General features: G+C 26.5%; 1 protein-coding gene across 1 annotated transcript in view; it reads right to left on the reverse strand.

Moving 5' to 3' along the window:
* Nucleotides 1–17,989, reverse strand: part of LOC136983582 (mitogen-activated protein kinase kinase kinase kinase 5-like) — a 65,252-nt gene that overhangs the window by 3,646 nt on the left and 43,617 nt on the right. The window contains 12 exon segments of the mRNA XM_067280376.1: nucleotides 5,183–5,349; nucleotides 5,422–5,519; nucleotides 5,590–5,752; nucleotides 5,829–5,934; nucleotides 6,007–6,067; nucleotides 8,772–8,851; nucleotides 9,338–9,422; nucleotides 9,517–9,558; nucleotides 11,812–11,933; nucleotides 12,044–12,134; nucleotides 12,301–12,334; nucleotides 15,404–15,460. Coding sequence (XP_067136477.1) covers nucleotides 5,183–5,349; nucleotides 5,422–5,519; nucleotides 5,590–5,752; nucleotides 5,829–5,934; nucleotides 6,007–6,067; nucleotides 8,772–8,851; nucleotides 9,338–9,422; nucleotides 9,517–9,558; nucleotides 11,812–11,933; nucleotides 12,044–12,134; nucleotides 12,301–12,334; nucleotides 15,404–15,460 — 1,106 coding nt within the window.

Raw genomic sequence — 17,989 nt, forward strand, 5'->3', positions numbered from 1 at the left:
TAGATAAACATAGTCAGAATGCCTATATTTAGAGGAAAACTATGAGGAGGATGTAAAACATGATATCACATTTATCCATGTAGTACTTATTCCAAAATCAAATATATAATTTACTTCATAACTTAGCATTTTGAAAAATTAATATAGAAAGATTAAATTTTAACTTTAATTTCCTGTATTTTTCCACAAATTAAATCTGATCACACTATAGTTTTGTTACATTAATAATTTTACATGAAATACTAATTTATATTAATTTTTAAAAAATTATAATTATGTTTATTTATATGCATATTGTTTTTCATTTTTTATATTACACTGTTAATTTCATTGTTTTTATTTATTTTATCATGATGTAGAAGTGAGAGCATTATGTTCATATTTTTTAATATTTAGTTTTAATCAAAAATGAATCATCCTCTAATTTGTAAAATATATATGATATCCAGCCTAAGAGGCTTTTGAGAGACTATAGTTTCATTTACAGAGAAACTAACCTCATCTCTAAATGAAACTATGTATTTTCATGTAGTTGGGGTATATAACAATGTTTCGATAACTGTTAATGTTCCAAAGTGAGGACATTTGTATGATTAATTATATTGTTGTTTTATTTATGTTTTTTTTTGTTTTAATTATTATGTAGTTTTAGTTTTGAGCATCAATATTTCAGTTACTATTTAGTAATAGTTTCAGCTCAATTTAAAAGCTTTTGTTAACTGAAATAATTAGAAGAAAACAGTAATTTCAGTCATTATTACTTATTAATTTATTTATTATTTGCTTAATCAAGTACTCAGCTCAGTACTGGACTTCATAAAAAAATCTGTACCAAAATCTTTAATATTCATTTTATTTACTGTAAACTTTTTATGAGGAATTACCACATTTTTGACTTTATATAGGTTTTGTGTGAATTTCATTCATAAAAATTTAGTCAAAATAATCTGCAAATCGTCAAAATACTTTTAAAAATAAAATTTCACTGCTTTATTGGAGAGAAATTAAAAAATAAAACATTTATGCTTGTTTGTTTGTTAATTTATGGCAATGCAACACTTGGGCCATCTGCCTAGGAGGGATGCCTTCCAGGAGGTCTTTTTAAAGGTAACTGGCCCTTTTGGTCCCTATTTAGGTGTTACAGGTGTGGAGCAAACTCAGAAATCTCCATGTGGCCAGCCCGTCCGAGCACAGTGCAAACCCACGACTGAACTCCCAGTGTTCAGGGATGGAAACCACTTGGCCATTGGTGGGCCTGATAAAACATTTACAAAATCTTGAGTTCTTCCAAATCTTTCAATTCATCATCATCAGGGAAATTTTAGATGAAATCTTAACAAAACACAATGTTCAAACAAATTTTTGTAAAATTAGCATCCTAAAACTTTCCCTGATGATGAACCAATATGTTTTCATATATTTAAAATTTTGCAAACATTTATATTTTATTGTCTTCCAAAATAACAGTCAAATTACTTTTTACAAATTAGGCCCACTTCAATTTTAAAAAAATTGAAAACCAACCTATTTACAAAAGTAATTTGACTGTATTTTGTGATTTAACCTAAAATTTAATACAGGAAACTATAGTATTTAGAATAGCAATTGTTTTTATCTACCATACAATTTAAACTAGGGTTTCTCATTTCCTGGTTTTTTGCTTGTCCCGGGATTCCAGGATAAAAAAGAACTGTTTCCTGGGATAGAATTAATTATTTTTAAGATATACAAAATATCTTGAAATCAAATGATATAATTATTTTTCATTTTTTAAAGTAATTCAATACCTTCTGCAATCTCCAAAATCTTATTAATAATGTTGTGTGAGATATATATTAAAAATTACCTTTGAATTACATAGAAATTTTCACAAATAGAAAAAAATTTATTAAAGTTTGCTGGAAACTGCATACAACAACAACAAAATGCTTTGAATTGAGTTGAAAATTAAAAAAAGAAAAAAAAGAACTTAGATCAAACTTCTATCTTAAAAGATAATTTTTGTTTTTTAAATAAAACATAATACAAAATATTATTGTAAATTTTTATAATAAGATTTTAAAAAGCAAAGATAGTCAATACTCCAATCACTAAATCTGATTTTTCTTTTAGTAATGAAAAGTCCTGCTTCTGAGAATGCCCTTTCCGATTCAATTGATGTGAATGGAATTGTGTTTAATGCATTTAAGAGAAGACAGATGTTATGTGTCTTTTCACCTGTAACCTGGAAGATTTCTAGTTCATTTTCAAGATTGTAGTACTTCTTTTGCTCTCTAGTATTTGTCTACCTCTTCATTTGTCTACCTCAGCTGCTTTAATAGTGGCATCAAGCTTAGTGCCTGATAATTCGGCAATTTGTTTAATAATCAGATTTATGAAGAAAAACTTAATACTCGTTTGTATCCTTGCCCAATTTGCACAACCTGGCGTTAAGCAGTTATTGAAGCTACTGGGCATGGTTAAAAATTAAGACAGCATAAGCACAATTATCCTAGATATTACAGGTTGTAACAAGTAAAGAATTTTCAGAGTCCTGCCACAAATAAGCTACAGATTGATTATTGTCCATTTGTAACATGCCATAATGAGCAAAAATTTAAAAAAACTAATAAGTAGGTTTAAAATTAATAAATACAAATGTATTCTGACAGTTTATGAGTTAATTATACTTTCTATTTGTAAAATTTCCTTGACTTTAACACAAAATAAGAAAAAGTGAACTTTTAAGAAATTTGTGGGATTTTCCGGGTTAAAAAAAAAACAACCAGGATTCCGTTTGAGAAACCCTAATTTAAACTATAGCGATTCCATTCCCATTCCTGAGGGAATTTACTTGAATTCATTACATTTTCTGCTCTTAAACAAATATATCTGATGCATTATTTGATGTGGCAGGAAAAATACTACATATAACACCAACACTATAAAATGTGTTTAAATACTTTCAATGAAAATAATCAAAACATAACATTCATATGCTGTACATAAATATAATTTTTATACTTTTTATCTAAGTTATATCACAAGAGTACTTTAACTGACAATTCAAATTGTTTAACATTTCAGCTTATCCATTCATAACAATTGGCTTTTCCATGCACTGATGATATCAGTTTTTCAAATTTACTCCTTTCAAAATTAAAAATGCATAAAAATATTAAAGATTTCTTATCTATTTATTTACTTTTCATCATATTTCAATTATCGAAAATTAATTTTATACAAGAATGGAACAAAAAAAATCTATTACTTCTGGCAAATCTCTGTTTAAAATTGATTGTTATACCAAAACTGTTGTAAAAGTTGTTAGTTCAAATCTATGTATGTTAGTTAAAATTCAATAATTCATAAAGTTATCATTTTAAATGAAAATCTAAATAGAAAGAAGTAAAACACTCATTAATTAGTAATTAAAATGAAAATATGCCTTCTCGCTAATAAATAACAACGTAAACACAAACATAAAAATAATAATAAACTGTAAAGAAAATAATTTTAAATTAAAAATGATCAAATTTTTACAATATATGATATTTAAAATGGCTACATTTAGAAATTAACAGTTTCTTATATATTATGTGAAAAAATCTTACAGAATCAGAAATTAAAATCTATATTATTCTTTAAGTAAAATAAATTTGAAAGTAAGCATACATTATTTGATTAATAAAGACTTAAGTTTGAAATGTATTTTAAAAAAGAAAATCCAAGGAAAAAAAATATTTATTTAATGTAACCAAAACTGGATTTCATTGGAAATATTTTTGGCCTATGGTTTGGCCAACATCAGTCAACTCTACACATGACTAAAATGAAGAGCACTCTTACAACAGATTAGACACACTAGCTTGATGATGATGATGATGATGATGATGATGATGATGATGATGAGACTGATTACTCACAAATTCAGAGAAATTGTTTGTTTATACTTTTGCTCACTCTCCAAAGATTATATCATAAAATGCTAAGCAAAAAGAAACTGCATAAGTGCTAAACAAACCACTAAAATATAAGTATAATATATAAGTACCAAATTGGGAATGATAATAGTAACAAAAGACTAGTAAAAGCCATGGAAGGAGAAAATAAAACAACCTTGTGACTAATAATGAGAGTAACCAGTTGCAGAATCTAGAAATAATGGAATGAAAACTGGAATTAACAAAATATTCAACTGCAATATTATTAGAGTTTAGTAGTAACCTTGTTGTAAGAAATACTGAAATAAAAAACATATTTCTTTGAAATTTATTCATTGTGAAATATGATAAGTTTTAGTATTTAGGAAAATATAATACATGTCTATTTAATAACAGCATAAATCACATTATTTTGTAAATTACATATCAAATTTATGTAAACTGAGCATCAACATGCATTAATTATCATGATATAACAGAAAATACAGAAACTTATGTATACAGGGTGTCCCAAAAGTCCCCATACAGTGACACAAACCAAGCCCACCAGTGGCTGAATAAATAAAACCATAGAACACTGGCAGTTGGTCATTGGTTCGTGCCTGACCAATGGATTGGCTACCATGCAGTGTTCTGGGTTTTCTTTATGTGTCTAACACCTGAACAGAATCCAGTTTCTACATAGGAAGTCCTGCTAGAAGTTACCCCATTGGCAGATCACCCATGTGTTCTATTGCCTTACTCCATCAATCCACTGACAAATCTTAATGCTGACATTTTAATGTTTTGTGAATAAAGTTATATTTTATCTTTGTATGTATGGAAACTTTTGGGACACCATGTATTTTAAGGTTATAAAAAAAAATTTTTAAGTAAAATGATGTAAATGTACATTTATTTCTGTTAGTTTTTAAGTGTAAAATCATTCGAGAGATAAATAAAAGAAAAAAATTATGCAGATAAGAACCTATTGTATTTAATATCAAAATCATCTTATTTGAGAAGTTAAACTAAATGTCAAGAGACACTTCAACTGATGTTTGAATTGTAAAAGATAATTTCTGCATTGATTAAAAAAAATCATATTTTAAATTTTTATTAAAACATTTATATTTAAAAGTAAATGTTGCAATAAGCATTATATTTTGGTAAAGTAAAAAAATAAATAAATAAAAAATATTTATTAATTATCAAAATTTGAAAATTTATGAAGTTAAAAAATTTTTTGCTTTGTTAGCAAAAGAAATATTAAAACTTACTTTCATAACAAATTAATATAGTATCTTTTTCCAGTTGAGTCACATTAATAATCTTCATATGTTCATTACGAGGTACAACTGTTTCTGTTCCATCTTTTTCCTCACCAAACCAATTAGCAGATGAATTTAAATTAATCATGTCCAATTTCATATTACCCCATTCTTTCCTAGATTAACCATTCATTATTGATTTTCAGTAAAACAAATTAATAAATTATGAAGTAAAATTAATTTTTTACCCTTTTCTAACTCCAACACAAATCAATGGATATTCCATATCTGGAGTGATGATCATTTCAAAAACTGATAAATTTGAAGGAATCCAACATTCAAATTGCTTTAATATATAATTAAAATAAACAATTAAAATAATGACAAATGTGTTTAAAGATAAATTTAAAAATTACCTTGAGAAGCATAAATTTATTTAGTGGGTTATACCACTGCATGAGGAAGAGTCCATTGGGCATTGCACCACAAAGATATTTGTAACCATTATAAGGATTTCTTCCAACACAACATTTTAAACAACCTTTAGTATCTGGTACTTTAATTGTTGCAGCAAATCGTCTATATATAACAAATTAATTTCTAACTTACTTTTTATTAAACATCAACGAAAAAGAACAAAAATTTGATAAATTACCTTGGTACAAATCTTTCTGGAATTTTGTTCATTGTTAATGAAAATCTATTGGAATTTTTGGCATGCAAGAGTAACAAATCATGGCGATACAACTGAGGAGTTTTACCTTAAAACAAAATGTATTTATTAAAACAGATATGTTACTTCATTTTTAAAGTAATTTCATTTAAATATTCACCTGAGAGTGTCATGAGCACATTTTGTATTGAAAACATCCAAACTGTCCTCCTTGGACACAACTACAAACGATATTTAATATTTTATTAAAATAATTTGAAAATTTAAAATTAATCAAGTTAAAATTTTTATGTAAAAATTCATTAATGCTTTATTTTTCATTTATAATCTCATATGCTTTTTTAGTTGTATTGTAATACAAATTTCAATTAAGCATGGATTTAGAAGTTCAAAAATTTATGATTAGAATTACAAAAATGGCATTAACTGCTTTCTTATTTCAAATACAGCAAGTCCTCATTTAACATCTTTTCATTATAACTTTGTTGATGAAAGATACATGTACATTTGTAATTACAGTGAAACCTGTATATAGCATAAACCTGTCTTTAACAGAAAATTTCTTTTTCGAAGTTAAGACAATGAAGAAAATATACACATTTTCAAGTCTATGTTTAATCCATTTTCACCAACCACAGAAGTAACAGCTAAAAACACAGAGGGCCAGACCAATTATAAATATGTTAAGGACCTGATGGTATGGTAAGAAGATTATACTTCCGTTTTTAATGTGAAAACGTCAGATCCTCCATAGAAAGGCTGACATTGATATCGTTTTAACCATGTGAATTTTCTACTTACTGTTTGTCTTTTCGTGAAGTTTTTCTTCATGTGTTTTTAGCTGTTACTTCTATGGTTGGTGAAAATGGATTAAACATAGACTTGAAAATGTGTATATTTTCTTCATTGTCTTAACTTCGAAATAAAAGATATCCAGAGTTATGTAACCTGTCTAATGTGGAAACAGAAAGGAAAATCGAACCATGTAACAGAAAAATCAGCATCTTTATCCAATTTAACACAAATTCAACAATTAGTTTACAAGCCAAGCAATCATAAAAAAGTAAAAAAATACACATACCCAATACAGAATAGCAAAATTACTGTAATACCACTACTGTATTACAATTATTTTATTGGGATTTGAATGGAAAGTTTTTGCGTATTTCTATTAACAGCTGTTTTACTTAACATAAATATGTAATGTAATTATATGTTGTGAAATTTAACACATTATTCCTAATGCAAGATTGTATTATTTGTTTTGAAGCTTATTTTAAACTTTTTTACATCACATTTCGTTTGAATAAAATCAAGTTGAAATGTCTACAAATAAAATGCACATTGGGCATATTATGCATGCTTTTTAAGGATACTTCGTAAAGGATATCACTCTATACAAACAGTAAAAGATACTCTTAGTGTGTATGGGAAAGATGTTTCTAAACTCCAAATGTGTCAAATGTGGTTTTGAAAGTTTCATTCAGGAAATTTTGAACTAAAGGATACAAAACATACAGGACCCCAAAAGCTGTTGAAGAGAAATTGGGAGAAGAAATTGTTAAAGATTGACAAATAACTCGTAAACTTGCAACAAATTTTAGTGTGTCACAGACACGTATTGTTGAAACACTTCATCTACCTGAAATGGTTGTAAAACAAGCTGAGGATTGTGTTTTGCATGCAGTTTGTTTTTCCCACTTATAAAAAAAACAAACTGAATGGAGTATACAGCTGTAAGGTTTTATTTTATTTTTAAACTGGTTACTCATTTTTATCTTAGAGAACTTTTTTACAGATGAATGAAAAAAGTCAAGTTAAAATAAAAATATTTGTTATTAACTGAAAATTTGTTCTAGTGGATGATGATTGTTCAGTCGAGTACAGAGATGCCACTGTATTTGATTAACGCGATTTTGATATATTTGGTACATATCAAGAAATTAATTGCATTAATCAAGGGATACCTATAGTAGGGTAACCTGTATATGGCAGAAACCTGTCTACTACAGAAGAGTTGTGCAGTCCCTTGGGGTTACATAATAGACAAGTTTGACTTTATTTATAATTATTTTTGTTGAATTTTCTTTATTAATTAATAGTAAAATTGATTCTACAAGGTAGGAGATAAATGCTAGAGGTTGCAACACAATCCAACAATAATAATATTAACTAAATTCTTTTCTTGAAAGCTGATTTAATATAATTTGCATTCGTTATACTTTCAGTTTTTCTCAAATAATGTGAATATCTATCCACACAAAGAACATGCAAGACATCATTTAATGTCAAAGTAAATCAGACAAACTTGTCCCATTTGCATTTGCCATTTTAAGTTTAAACAATGCCCTCTACAGTTCACTGGAATTGCTAATTATTTTTCAACTGCATAGTGGGAGGATGTGTTTCTTACAATTTTTTCTTTACAAACATTTATTCTTTATTACTCATATTTATCACCACAATGATGATTATAAATCATGATAATTTAACCTTTCTCACAATACCATCCATCACTATTACAATCACAGTCACTCATTGATTCCCAAAATTGGGTAAATAATTATGATCTAACTTGTTTCCAATAATATTTCTTAAATATGACAAGTATTCAAATTTTTATATTATTAACAACTGAATTCAAATTTATCTGAGAGATTCTATAGAATGATGATGTCGTCATATGATATATTTACATAAACAATATAAATTTAAACAATTAACTGAAGACATTATTTGGATCAAATTAATAAAGTTAGGATTATTAACCATTGGGTTTGATCAATGCAAATTTGTCTTTTCTTAATGTTACTAATATTTTTCAAATATCAAATAAATAACAACAACACCTAATGTCTGTTATTGGTAAGAATTAAGACTTAAGAATAAAATTGATAAAATACACAAATATGGTTTTATTCTTACCTGATCCATACATGAATCATGTAATTGATTCAAATTGAGTGTGTAAATACCTTCCTCACATCCAATTAATATATGCTGATCTAAAAATAAAGCAATATATTAATTTAAAGACTGACCTAATTTGTAATGTCAGACATTGAATAATTACTATAATTACAAAACATTTCACAATTGAAACTTTAATTAATTGCACATCATATATTGATTACCAACACTTAGCTAATAACTAATCTATGTTTATAATTGGTATATTTCTAATAAAAATATAGGTAACAATACTCAGTTCATAAAAAAAATATTTACATGTTATATTCACATGGTCATTTGTTTACAATTATAAAGTAATCAAGAATAAATATGCATTAAAAATGTTGAGTTATAAAATATTTTTAATAACTAATATCTATTATTTGTTATTATGTCTCAACTTTATAGGATAAATAGAGGATATGACTCTTGTTAAAATTTTCCAGTCTGACTACATCATACACAATAAGAATTTAAGTTTTTATGGATTTATTGATAGAAATTTTAAAACAAATTCAAAAATTTAATTTCTCAAATACCTCGTGTTTCAGGATGTATCCAACTGGCAGTACAATAAATATGGAGTGGACAACCATCAAAAACTTTTGAAAAACATGCACCCATCTAAAAATGAAGTTTAAAACCTTTTAAACATAGAAGAATAATCTTCAGAAATTATTCTATAAAATAATAATAATAGACAAAAATTGGTACTAACATGAACTTTAGGAGTTGGCGGTAAACCATTACTAACAGGTTTCTATGGAAAAAATTAATTTAATTACAAATAACATCTAATAATCAATATAATGTAATTAATAATACACTTAATTACACAATAATTAGCATACATGCTTGGAAAAGTGTGTTTCTTATTGTTATTGTCATAATTTTATTTATTGAATGTGGGGGAAACAAAGTTTAGAATGACAAACACGAACCACAATCAATCATCATACCACATCTAAAGTTGAAAGATCAAACTATAACTTTTATTTTATTTTTTTCATTTTAGACACTAAGAGGGTCTTTTCTCCAGGAACATTATGGTTTTGGCCAGGCCTATAATGGGGCAGTCAGGTGGTGAGGGTTGATACACAATATATCTGAGACCATGAAAAATTTATGCCCAGATTCAATCCTGGATTCCCAAGAGCAGTGGGCTGATGTCTTAACTGCTTCAGACCAATTGTCTGAAGCAGTTAAGACATTTCAATCATATGACAGCATTTCCCTACTTCAAATTAAAATATATTACATATCTCAAATACTTTTAAATAAAAAAAATTCTTTAACTATAATTAAATATAAATTTTATGTACAAAGTGCATTAGTAGTAGTATAACAATGTTTAAAGCACTGAAATTAAAAGTATTAGTTTTGTTGCAAATGCAGAACTTTATTTATATAAATTAGATATCAACTAATCACTTCTTGAATGATTATGGTCAACTTGTGCTTCACCAATATTGGTGCATGCTTGAAGTGCTCTATAGCATTCCTACTTCTAATGCATCCTCTATCTATTGGGTTGTTCAGAAAGTAATTTCGTTTTTTCCATAGAAAAATAAACGTAATATTCTTATAATAAATAAATATTTTATTGAATTATATATTGACCATTTTGGTCAAATACCTGTTGTCATTGTTTCTGGTAGTAGCATGATTTCACATTCATAAAAATTTTGATCGTTGTTTACAAAAAACTGATCCAAGTGACTTTTGACATTGTCATTTCAAGTAAATGTCTTACAGTTAAAAAAAATTTGTATATACCGGAACAAGTAATAATCTGTGCGCGCCTGATCTGGCAAATATGGTTGGTGTGATAACACATCCCATCTAAGCTATAACAGTTTCTGACGAGTTACCAAACTTGTGTGAAATTTGGAATTATCATGGTAAAACACTACACTTTGTTTGTTGATCAATTCTGGCCTTTTCTGTTTGATGATATTACTCAATTTGTTTACTCGATGGCAGTACACTTTCGAATCAATTGTTAAATTGTCTGGTAAAAGCTCAAAAAAAAAATTTCTTTAAAATCCCACCATAGAGAGCATCTCTCATTAATAACATGTGGAACCCATATCAAGCTTTGAAATGAAACCAGTTCGTTTTAAGTAATAATAAATAGTTCAATTTAACAGATTTAATCTCTTAGTGATTTCACATGTTGTTATATGGCAGATTGCTTCAATCAGTACCTTTATTTTGTTTTCATTGGCTTCAAATGGCCATCCAGTATGTGTTGTATCTTCGATATTAAAATTGCCAAAACGCAATTTTGTAAACCAGTTTTGGCACTGTCTTTCTCTCATCACATCTTCTCGAAGCATGTACCACAATTTTTTTCTTGTTTGAATAGCATTTTGATTTTTTAGTTATAAAAAAGCAAAATATGCCGAAAACAATTCTTTCGATTTTCCATATTTGATGGGTCACCAAAAAAAAAAAAAAAAACAATTGTACAGAATCAAACAAAATTTTTTACAAATAAGCCTTAAAATGTCAGCTGTCAAAGTATATAATGAAAATGTGGTTTAAAATAAAATTGGCTGGAAAAAATACATCTAATTCCTCTAGTAATAAAAATACGAAATTACTTTCCAAACAACCCAATACATCTCAAAACTATTGTTCTTTACATTGTGAGTGATAATTTTATGAAGAAAATGCATCCATTTTGTCCCACATATCTTAACAGCTGAGCAAAAAGAAGATTGAATCATGTCTTGTCAGGACATAGCTTATATTTGTATGAGAAATCAACTAAATGTGATGTACTGTACATGTTGATAGCAATGGCATAATTAATGTTTCCTGTGAGTCAAAGAAAGGTTTCCATAAGCATATATCATATATCAATATTTTTTATTTGGTTATATTATAATGAATATACTTTTCATTTCAAATTTGAGTTAAGAATTAATTATGGATTAAAACAAAAACAATTATACAGCAATGAGAAATATCTTCAGAAAAGTTTTTGAATTCAGTTTATTTTACTTACAGGAGATGCTTGTTTTTTTTTGTAATTTCCATCTTCACTATTTTCATCATCAGCATTTTCTTTTTCATCTTCTTCACTCAATTGATTACTTTGATCAGAATCATCAACTTTTTTGTATTCTTCTACAAAAATATTAAATTTATGAATAATTTATAATTCTTTATTTAAAAATTTCTAGAAATACTTGCATATCTATATAATATTTCAATTTATTATTTATATCTTAACATACCCTCAGAAAGTTGTTCTTCACTGCTTGCTATTCTATCAATAAATGATATCTTAGATAATTCTTCAGTACCTTCAGTTTCTGTTGAGGTATTCTATTCAAAATTAAATATATAAAAATATTTTATCAAAATTTAATTTAAATTATTAGAACTATTACAAATATATACATAATAAAATTCAAAATGGCCATATGAAGAAATTATAAAGTAATTCAAATAATACTTAAGCCTATTAGAAAAATTGGTTTGCAAATCTTACTTTTTCTCTATTATCCTTCATTGGCAGTGTGCATCTGTAACATTTTATGAAAAATATTATATCAGATATGTCTTAAAATTTATAAAAATGTATTATATTTTAAATGTAGCAGCATTTTAGAAGAGTTATTTTCAATATTTGATTACTAGAACTGTGTAATGAAAATATTGACTTGTATCTTACTGATAATTTGATAAGCTAACTTAAACAAATTTCTAAATATTGAAGTTATTATTATAAACTACTTTTATCATCATTTCATAAAATATATTTATATAGATAGATAATAAAGTAAGTCAATAAGACAGCTGCATTTACATCTCTAATGTTTTGAAACCATCATCAAAATACATTTACAATGAATATTAAATCTGTTTGTAAAAGTTGTTCAAACACTCATTTTAACATCATTCATAACAATAACATTTATCTTTACATTTAAAAACTATTATACATTATCCATCTGTCAATCATATCCCAAAAATGATGTCGAGGAACTTTAAAATGCTTTTTATTGTTCTAAACCAGGCCTGGCCAACCCGCGGGCCGCTTGCGGCCCATCACGTTAAATTGTGTGGCCCCCTAAGTGATATTATATATCTATTAAAACTTTTGTTTCCTGTTATGTGTATACCAAAACAAGTAAATAAATGAAAATTTGCATGTGTCATTGTTATAATGTGCAAGTGCAAACTCTTGGTATAACAATAAAATCTTATTAATTTTGTATTTGTTCTACTTTTTTAAAAGCATGTTTGCCTAAATTGTGACCCACCGTAATGTTACACGTGATCAAAGTAGCCCGCAAAACAATTTGGGTTGGCCAGGCCTGTTCTAAACAGCAGAAAATCAGAAATTATTCTGAGATTTTAAAGTTCATTTTTTCCTACATCAACATCTCTTATTTCCCATGTATCAGGTACATCCAAATTATTGATATTTAAATTAAAATTTACATATTTTCTTTCTATGGCAATTTTAAAAAGATTAAAGAACAAGAAAACATTGAAAAATCAAACTATTAGAAAAATTGACAATCAAAAATTAATGTTATTGTGTAAATAATTTATTTTAGAATAAATTCAGAAAATAATTTTTATTATATGAAATTGCTTTCAAATGCAAAGTCATGCTATTAAATTGTTTATGCAATTAAAAAGAAATTTTCTATTCATTCTTTATTTCACAACTGGGTGCATAGGTAGACACTAGGCATCTTTAACATCACTCTTTATTCAGGAATATCTCACAGCATCTGGTGGAAACCAACATCACCAGTGAAGGCTAAGTGCTGTTCAGTGCACTGTTGGAAAATTTTAATTGTAAATATATGTATTTTAAAAAAATACATGTATTAATTAGCACTAGCACCTCTTTACTAAATGTCTTAAAGAAAAAGCCGACAGAAGAGGGGTGTATGCCCAAAATGCTTATCAGTGTGTAAGATATTCCTGAATAAAGAGTGATGTTAAAGATGTCCAGTGTCTAACTATGCACCCAGTTGTGAAGTAAAGAATAATTAAAAGATAACACAGTTCCAGAATAAGTCAAAGAAATTTTCTATTTCAATTGTTTTCTTTTTACCACATTCTTTTCAATTCAAACATATTTTTGAAAAAGAATAAAATAAAAATAGGAAATTAAGACAATCCTTAAACAGTAAACTAGTCAAAATTTTAATTACAGTGGGTAATCGGTTAATGAGCAATTCGGTTAATGAACAAATTGGATAACGAACACTTTCGCAAAAGATTTTTATGTTCAGACAATGAACACACAAAGAAGCAACATAAAATAATGAATATCGAATGGTCTTCCCTTGTCTTCAGGCAACAATTCAAAACTTTTCGGAGGGTGGGAGATGTCGACATCGATGGTCAATCCAGTATATACTGAATGGATAGTATTTCTCTGAACTTTGAAACTCGCCCTTGTAATTCCAGACTGTTATTTTTCTGACAGAAACAATTCTTTTACAGTATTCGTGAGACTGTCAGGCGAGCACTTGTTAAGTTTTGCGTTAGTTTTTATTTTCAAAAGGTGGGAGTATAATAGCATAGGTAGAGAGTGGGCAGATGTTGCTGAGCAGTATGGCTTGAACAGTCTACAGTAGGCAGCAGTTCAATCTTATCTAAGAAAGATACTGTATTATCAAGAAGACTCAGACAGCTTAAGGAGTAACAAAAATCACATCGGAGAAATAAAGAACATTGAAGAGCTCATAATGGAACCTGCAACTGATCTGACAACAGAAGAAAGACAAGAACTCTTGAATGAAGAACACCAAGAAACTTGGCAAGATATGCTTTCTTCTGAAAAAGAGGATTAATGCTGATATCTGCTATTAAACATATTTTGAAAAAGTGGAAGGATGTCAAAACAATGGTCTTAGAATGGCATCCAAACCAAGTTGAAGTTAATAGGGTTGGGGATCTCTACAATTACAATGCTATTAATTACTTCTGAAAAATCCTGAAGAAGAGAGAAAGGCAATCGACATTGGACAGATTCTTTAATGTCCCACAAACGGAAAAAACATGACTAATAAAAATGCAAGATTGTGTATATATGTATTTTTATTATTACATATAAATAAATGTAGTAAGAAAGTATATAATTTTTTATTTTTTGAGGTCTCCAGAACAAATTAATGAAATTCCCATGATAAATCAATAATCGGTTAACGAACAAAGTCTTGGAACGAATTATGTTCATTAACTGATCAGCCACTGTATATATAATCAACAAAATAATTCAAACTAAGATTTTAAATTTTAAATACAGTATCTATTTATTAAAAATTAATGAATGATTCTAAAATGTTCTATAAAATAATTAGAATATGATTAACTTCTTTATATAGGCTACAAATTAATAATAATGTCTGATAATTTTATAAACAAATTAATACTTTATTTTAAAAATCAGTAAAAACATTTCATGTTTATAACAAGAAAAAGTAAAAATTATTCAATATTAGAAATACTAAAATTTGTGTAAAAAACTAAAATAAATAAATAAAAAATAATGAAGGTTGAAATAGGAAATAGAAAATTCAAGCTTAAAAATATCAGAAATAAAATAATGAAAAAAAAAATCTTACTGCTCTGAAAATTTAAGATCTTCTTCTAATTCAGCCAAGAACTTATTATGTACTCTCCTGAAATTTTAGTAGATTAGCGTAATATTAGTAACATTTAGTATCTATATCTTTAGTTTTGTCATAAAATGTTGACTAAATTGTTATTTTATTTAAAATGCATTATTTTTATAATTATTATTATTTCATAAAATGGATATTTCTATTATTTTTATAAAAAGAAATTAAAAAATCATCATCAGATTACCTGGAAAATTTTATTGTATTTCATTACTTTGTTTAATGCTTATTTTTATATCTGATATTTCTGATCAGTTAAATAATTTCCTTTATCTCCAATTTTTTTTCTATTTTTTAAACTCAATTCTGTTTATCTTTATTTTGTAAAAGGTTTGATCTTTATTCAAAAAAAAAACTTATCAAATGCATCCTATATAAACAATATCCATAAAAAATGTTTCATAGAAATAATGAAAGTTAAATAATCCAATATAAAAAGTGTATGATAGATGTGATGAATATTTTCAACAAAACTTTTTTCCCTCTTTGACAATTTTCATAATCATATAGCAGATGAATGTCTTTATCTGCATAATGCTTGGAATTTATTAAAAATCATTTGGTTTAATTACTTGATTTTTCTGAAAATAGCATGCAGTCAGAATGCATGCAAGAACATTAGATGAGCTGTTTTCCTAAAAGAGCATGTTGGTATATTTATTCATGTGTAGTATAAAAAAACAAAATTAATAAACCATCTCACATAAAGCACCTGCCAGAGGGCTACCCATGGCTACACCCTTCTGTTGAATGTATGTGCTGAAATATGCAACACAAAATTAATGGAAAGTAATTTGGACATATCAAAAATTCAAATTTCACTGTCATAGGATTTTATGAAGGATTTATTCATTTTATTTTATACATTCCATAAATACAGTTCATTTATCTAGCATTAAATTTATATGTATTATTAATTTTAAAACAGTGGATATGAGATTTTTATTCATAATCTGTAAACAAATAAATAATATTGTTATGTAAGGTCTTATGCATTCAAGTTACTTTACTTGAAAGGAAATTATTTCCAGTAACTGGATCATTTTTCCTATTTGTTGAAATGATGATGAATTTAAGTTACTTTGAATAAATACATAAAAATAATTATCTAACTTTATTTATTCTTACAGTTACAAAATAAGAAAAAAATTTTAAATAAGTAAAATGATAGATTTGTTTTTATATTAATACTTTTATATTAATTAATATTTAAATTTATTGTTTGCATAATAACCTCATTTTGCTAGACTTTAAAAAATTTACTTAGATAAAACAGAAGATAATGCTATTGAGTTATGAAAAGCTATGAATGATTTTCCAGATGTGAATCTAGGTTTATACTACCAAAGAATTTTTTGTGGTTGATCAAGAAGAATTTGAAGAAATAACAACTTGACAACTTAAGAACCTGTGGAATTAACACAAAAAAAAATGATGTTTCACTTGAGAGTGAAGTTGATGATAAAACAGAAGTTTGTATAGTGAAAGCTAAAGAAACTAAAATATGTCTTCCCAAAATTTATAGTATCTTGAGAAGAATTAAGATGACAGAGATGTTATGTATGCTCTTAACATTTATAAAAAAATAATGACGACAACCAAGAAAAAATTCAAAACTATTGATAGATAATGTAAAAATATTTTTTCAAAAAGTTTTTTTAATTATTTTCATTGTATTCTTGCAATAAATTATTGTTGTTTATTTTTCTTTACCATTGATAGTACAAAAGCTTCAAAAGCAAAAATAAAGCATTCTAAAGCATGGAGAATGTGTTATGATTTTTATAAAATTTCTTACTGTAGATTTATGCTAAATGTCACGTAATATTAGTGAAATTTGAGTTAAATCTTCAAAGTTATATAAGTTATTTTTTTTTTTTTTAGAGATATATAGTTTCAAATTCTAACACAAATATAAGAACATGTTAATCTGTAAATATTCTAGTCTAAATTATAGAACGACACACAGTTTCATCAAACAAATCAATGTAAATATTCTTTTCATAAAATACAAACTATTTTGAGTTTTACTTTCTTAATATACCTTCATTATCAAATTTTAACTTTTGATTCATATCTAAATTTTTCATAACAAAAACTCTTGTAAAACTGCTCCACTATCTAGACCTCAATAATAAATATTGATATATACAGTAATATATTGATAAATATTGGTGTTTTATACTTGTGATATATCACACATTGATAGCAATAACTAAATAATTATCAATACTAATTTTAAAAACAAACTTAAATGTTTTAAGTTTCCAGACTATAAGAAATAATTAAGAGAAAATTCAATAGCAATTCTTTAAAATTTTTTTTCATATTAGATTACAAGTGATAGAATCAATAATAGAAAAATTTTAATTCTAAGATTATTGTAGGGAATGTTTTATTTTACATAAAATTTCTTAATGCAGCAAATTTTTCAAAAGATATTTATATTGACTATATCTTTAATGACTATCTAAGTTCTGATCAAAAACTGAAAATATCAAGAATAATTGGAGACATTATAAAGACAAT

This window comes from Centruroides vittatus, unplaced genomic scaffold (assembly GCF_030686945.1).
Source record: "Centruroides vittatus isolate TY-2023 unplaced genomic scaffold, ASM3068694v2 contig_883, whole genome shotgun sequence".
NCBI lineage: Eukaryota > Metazoa > Arthropoda > Arachnida > Scorpiones > Buthidae > Centruroides > Centruroides vittatus.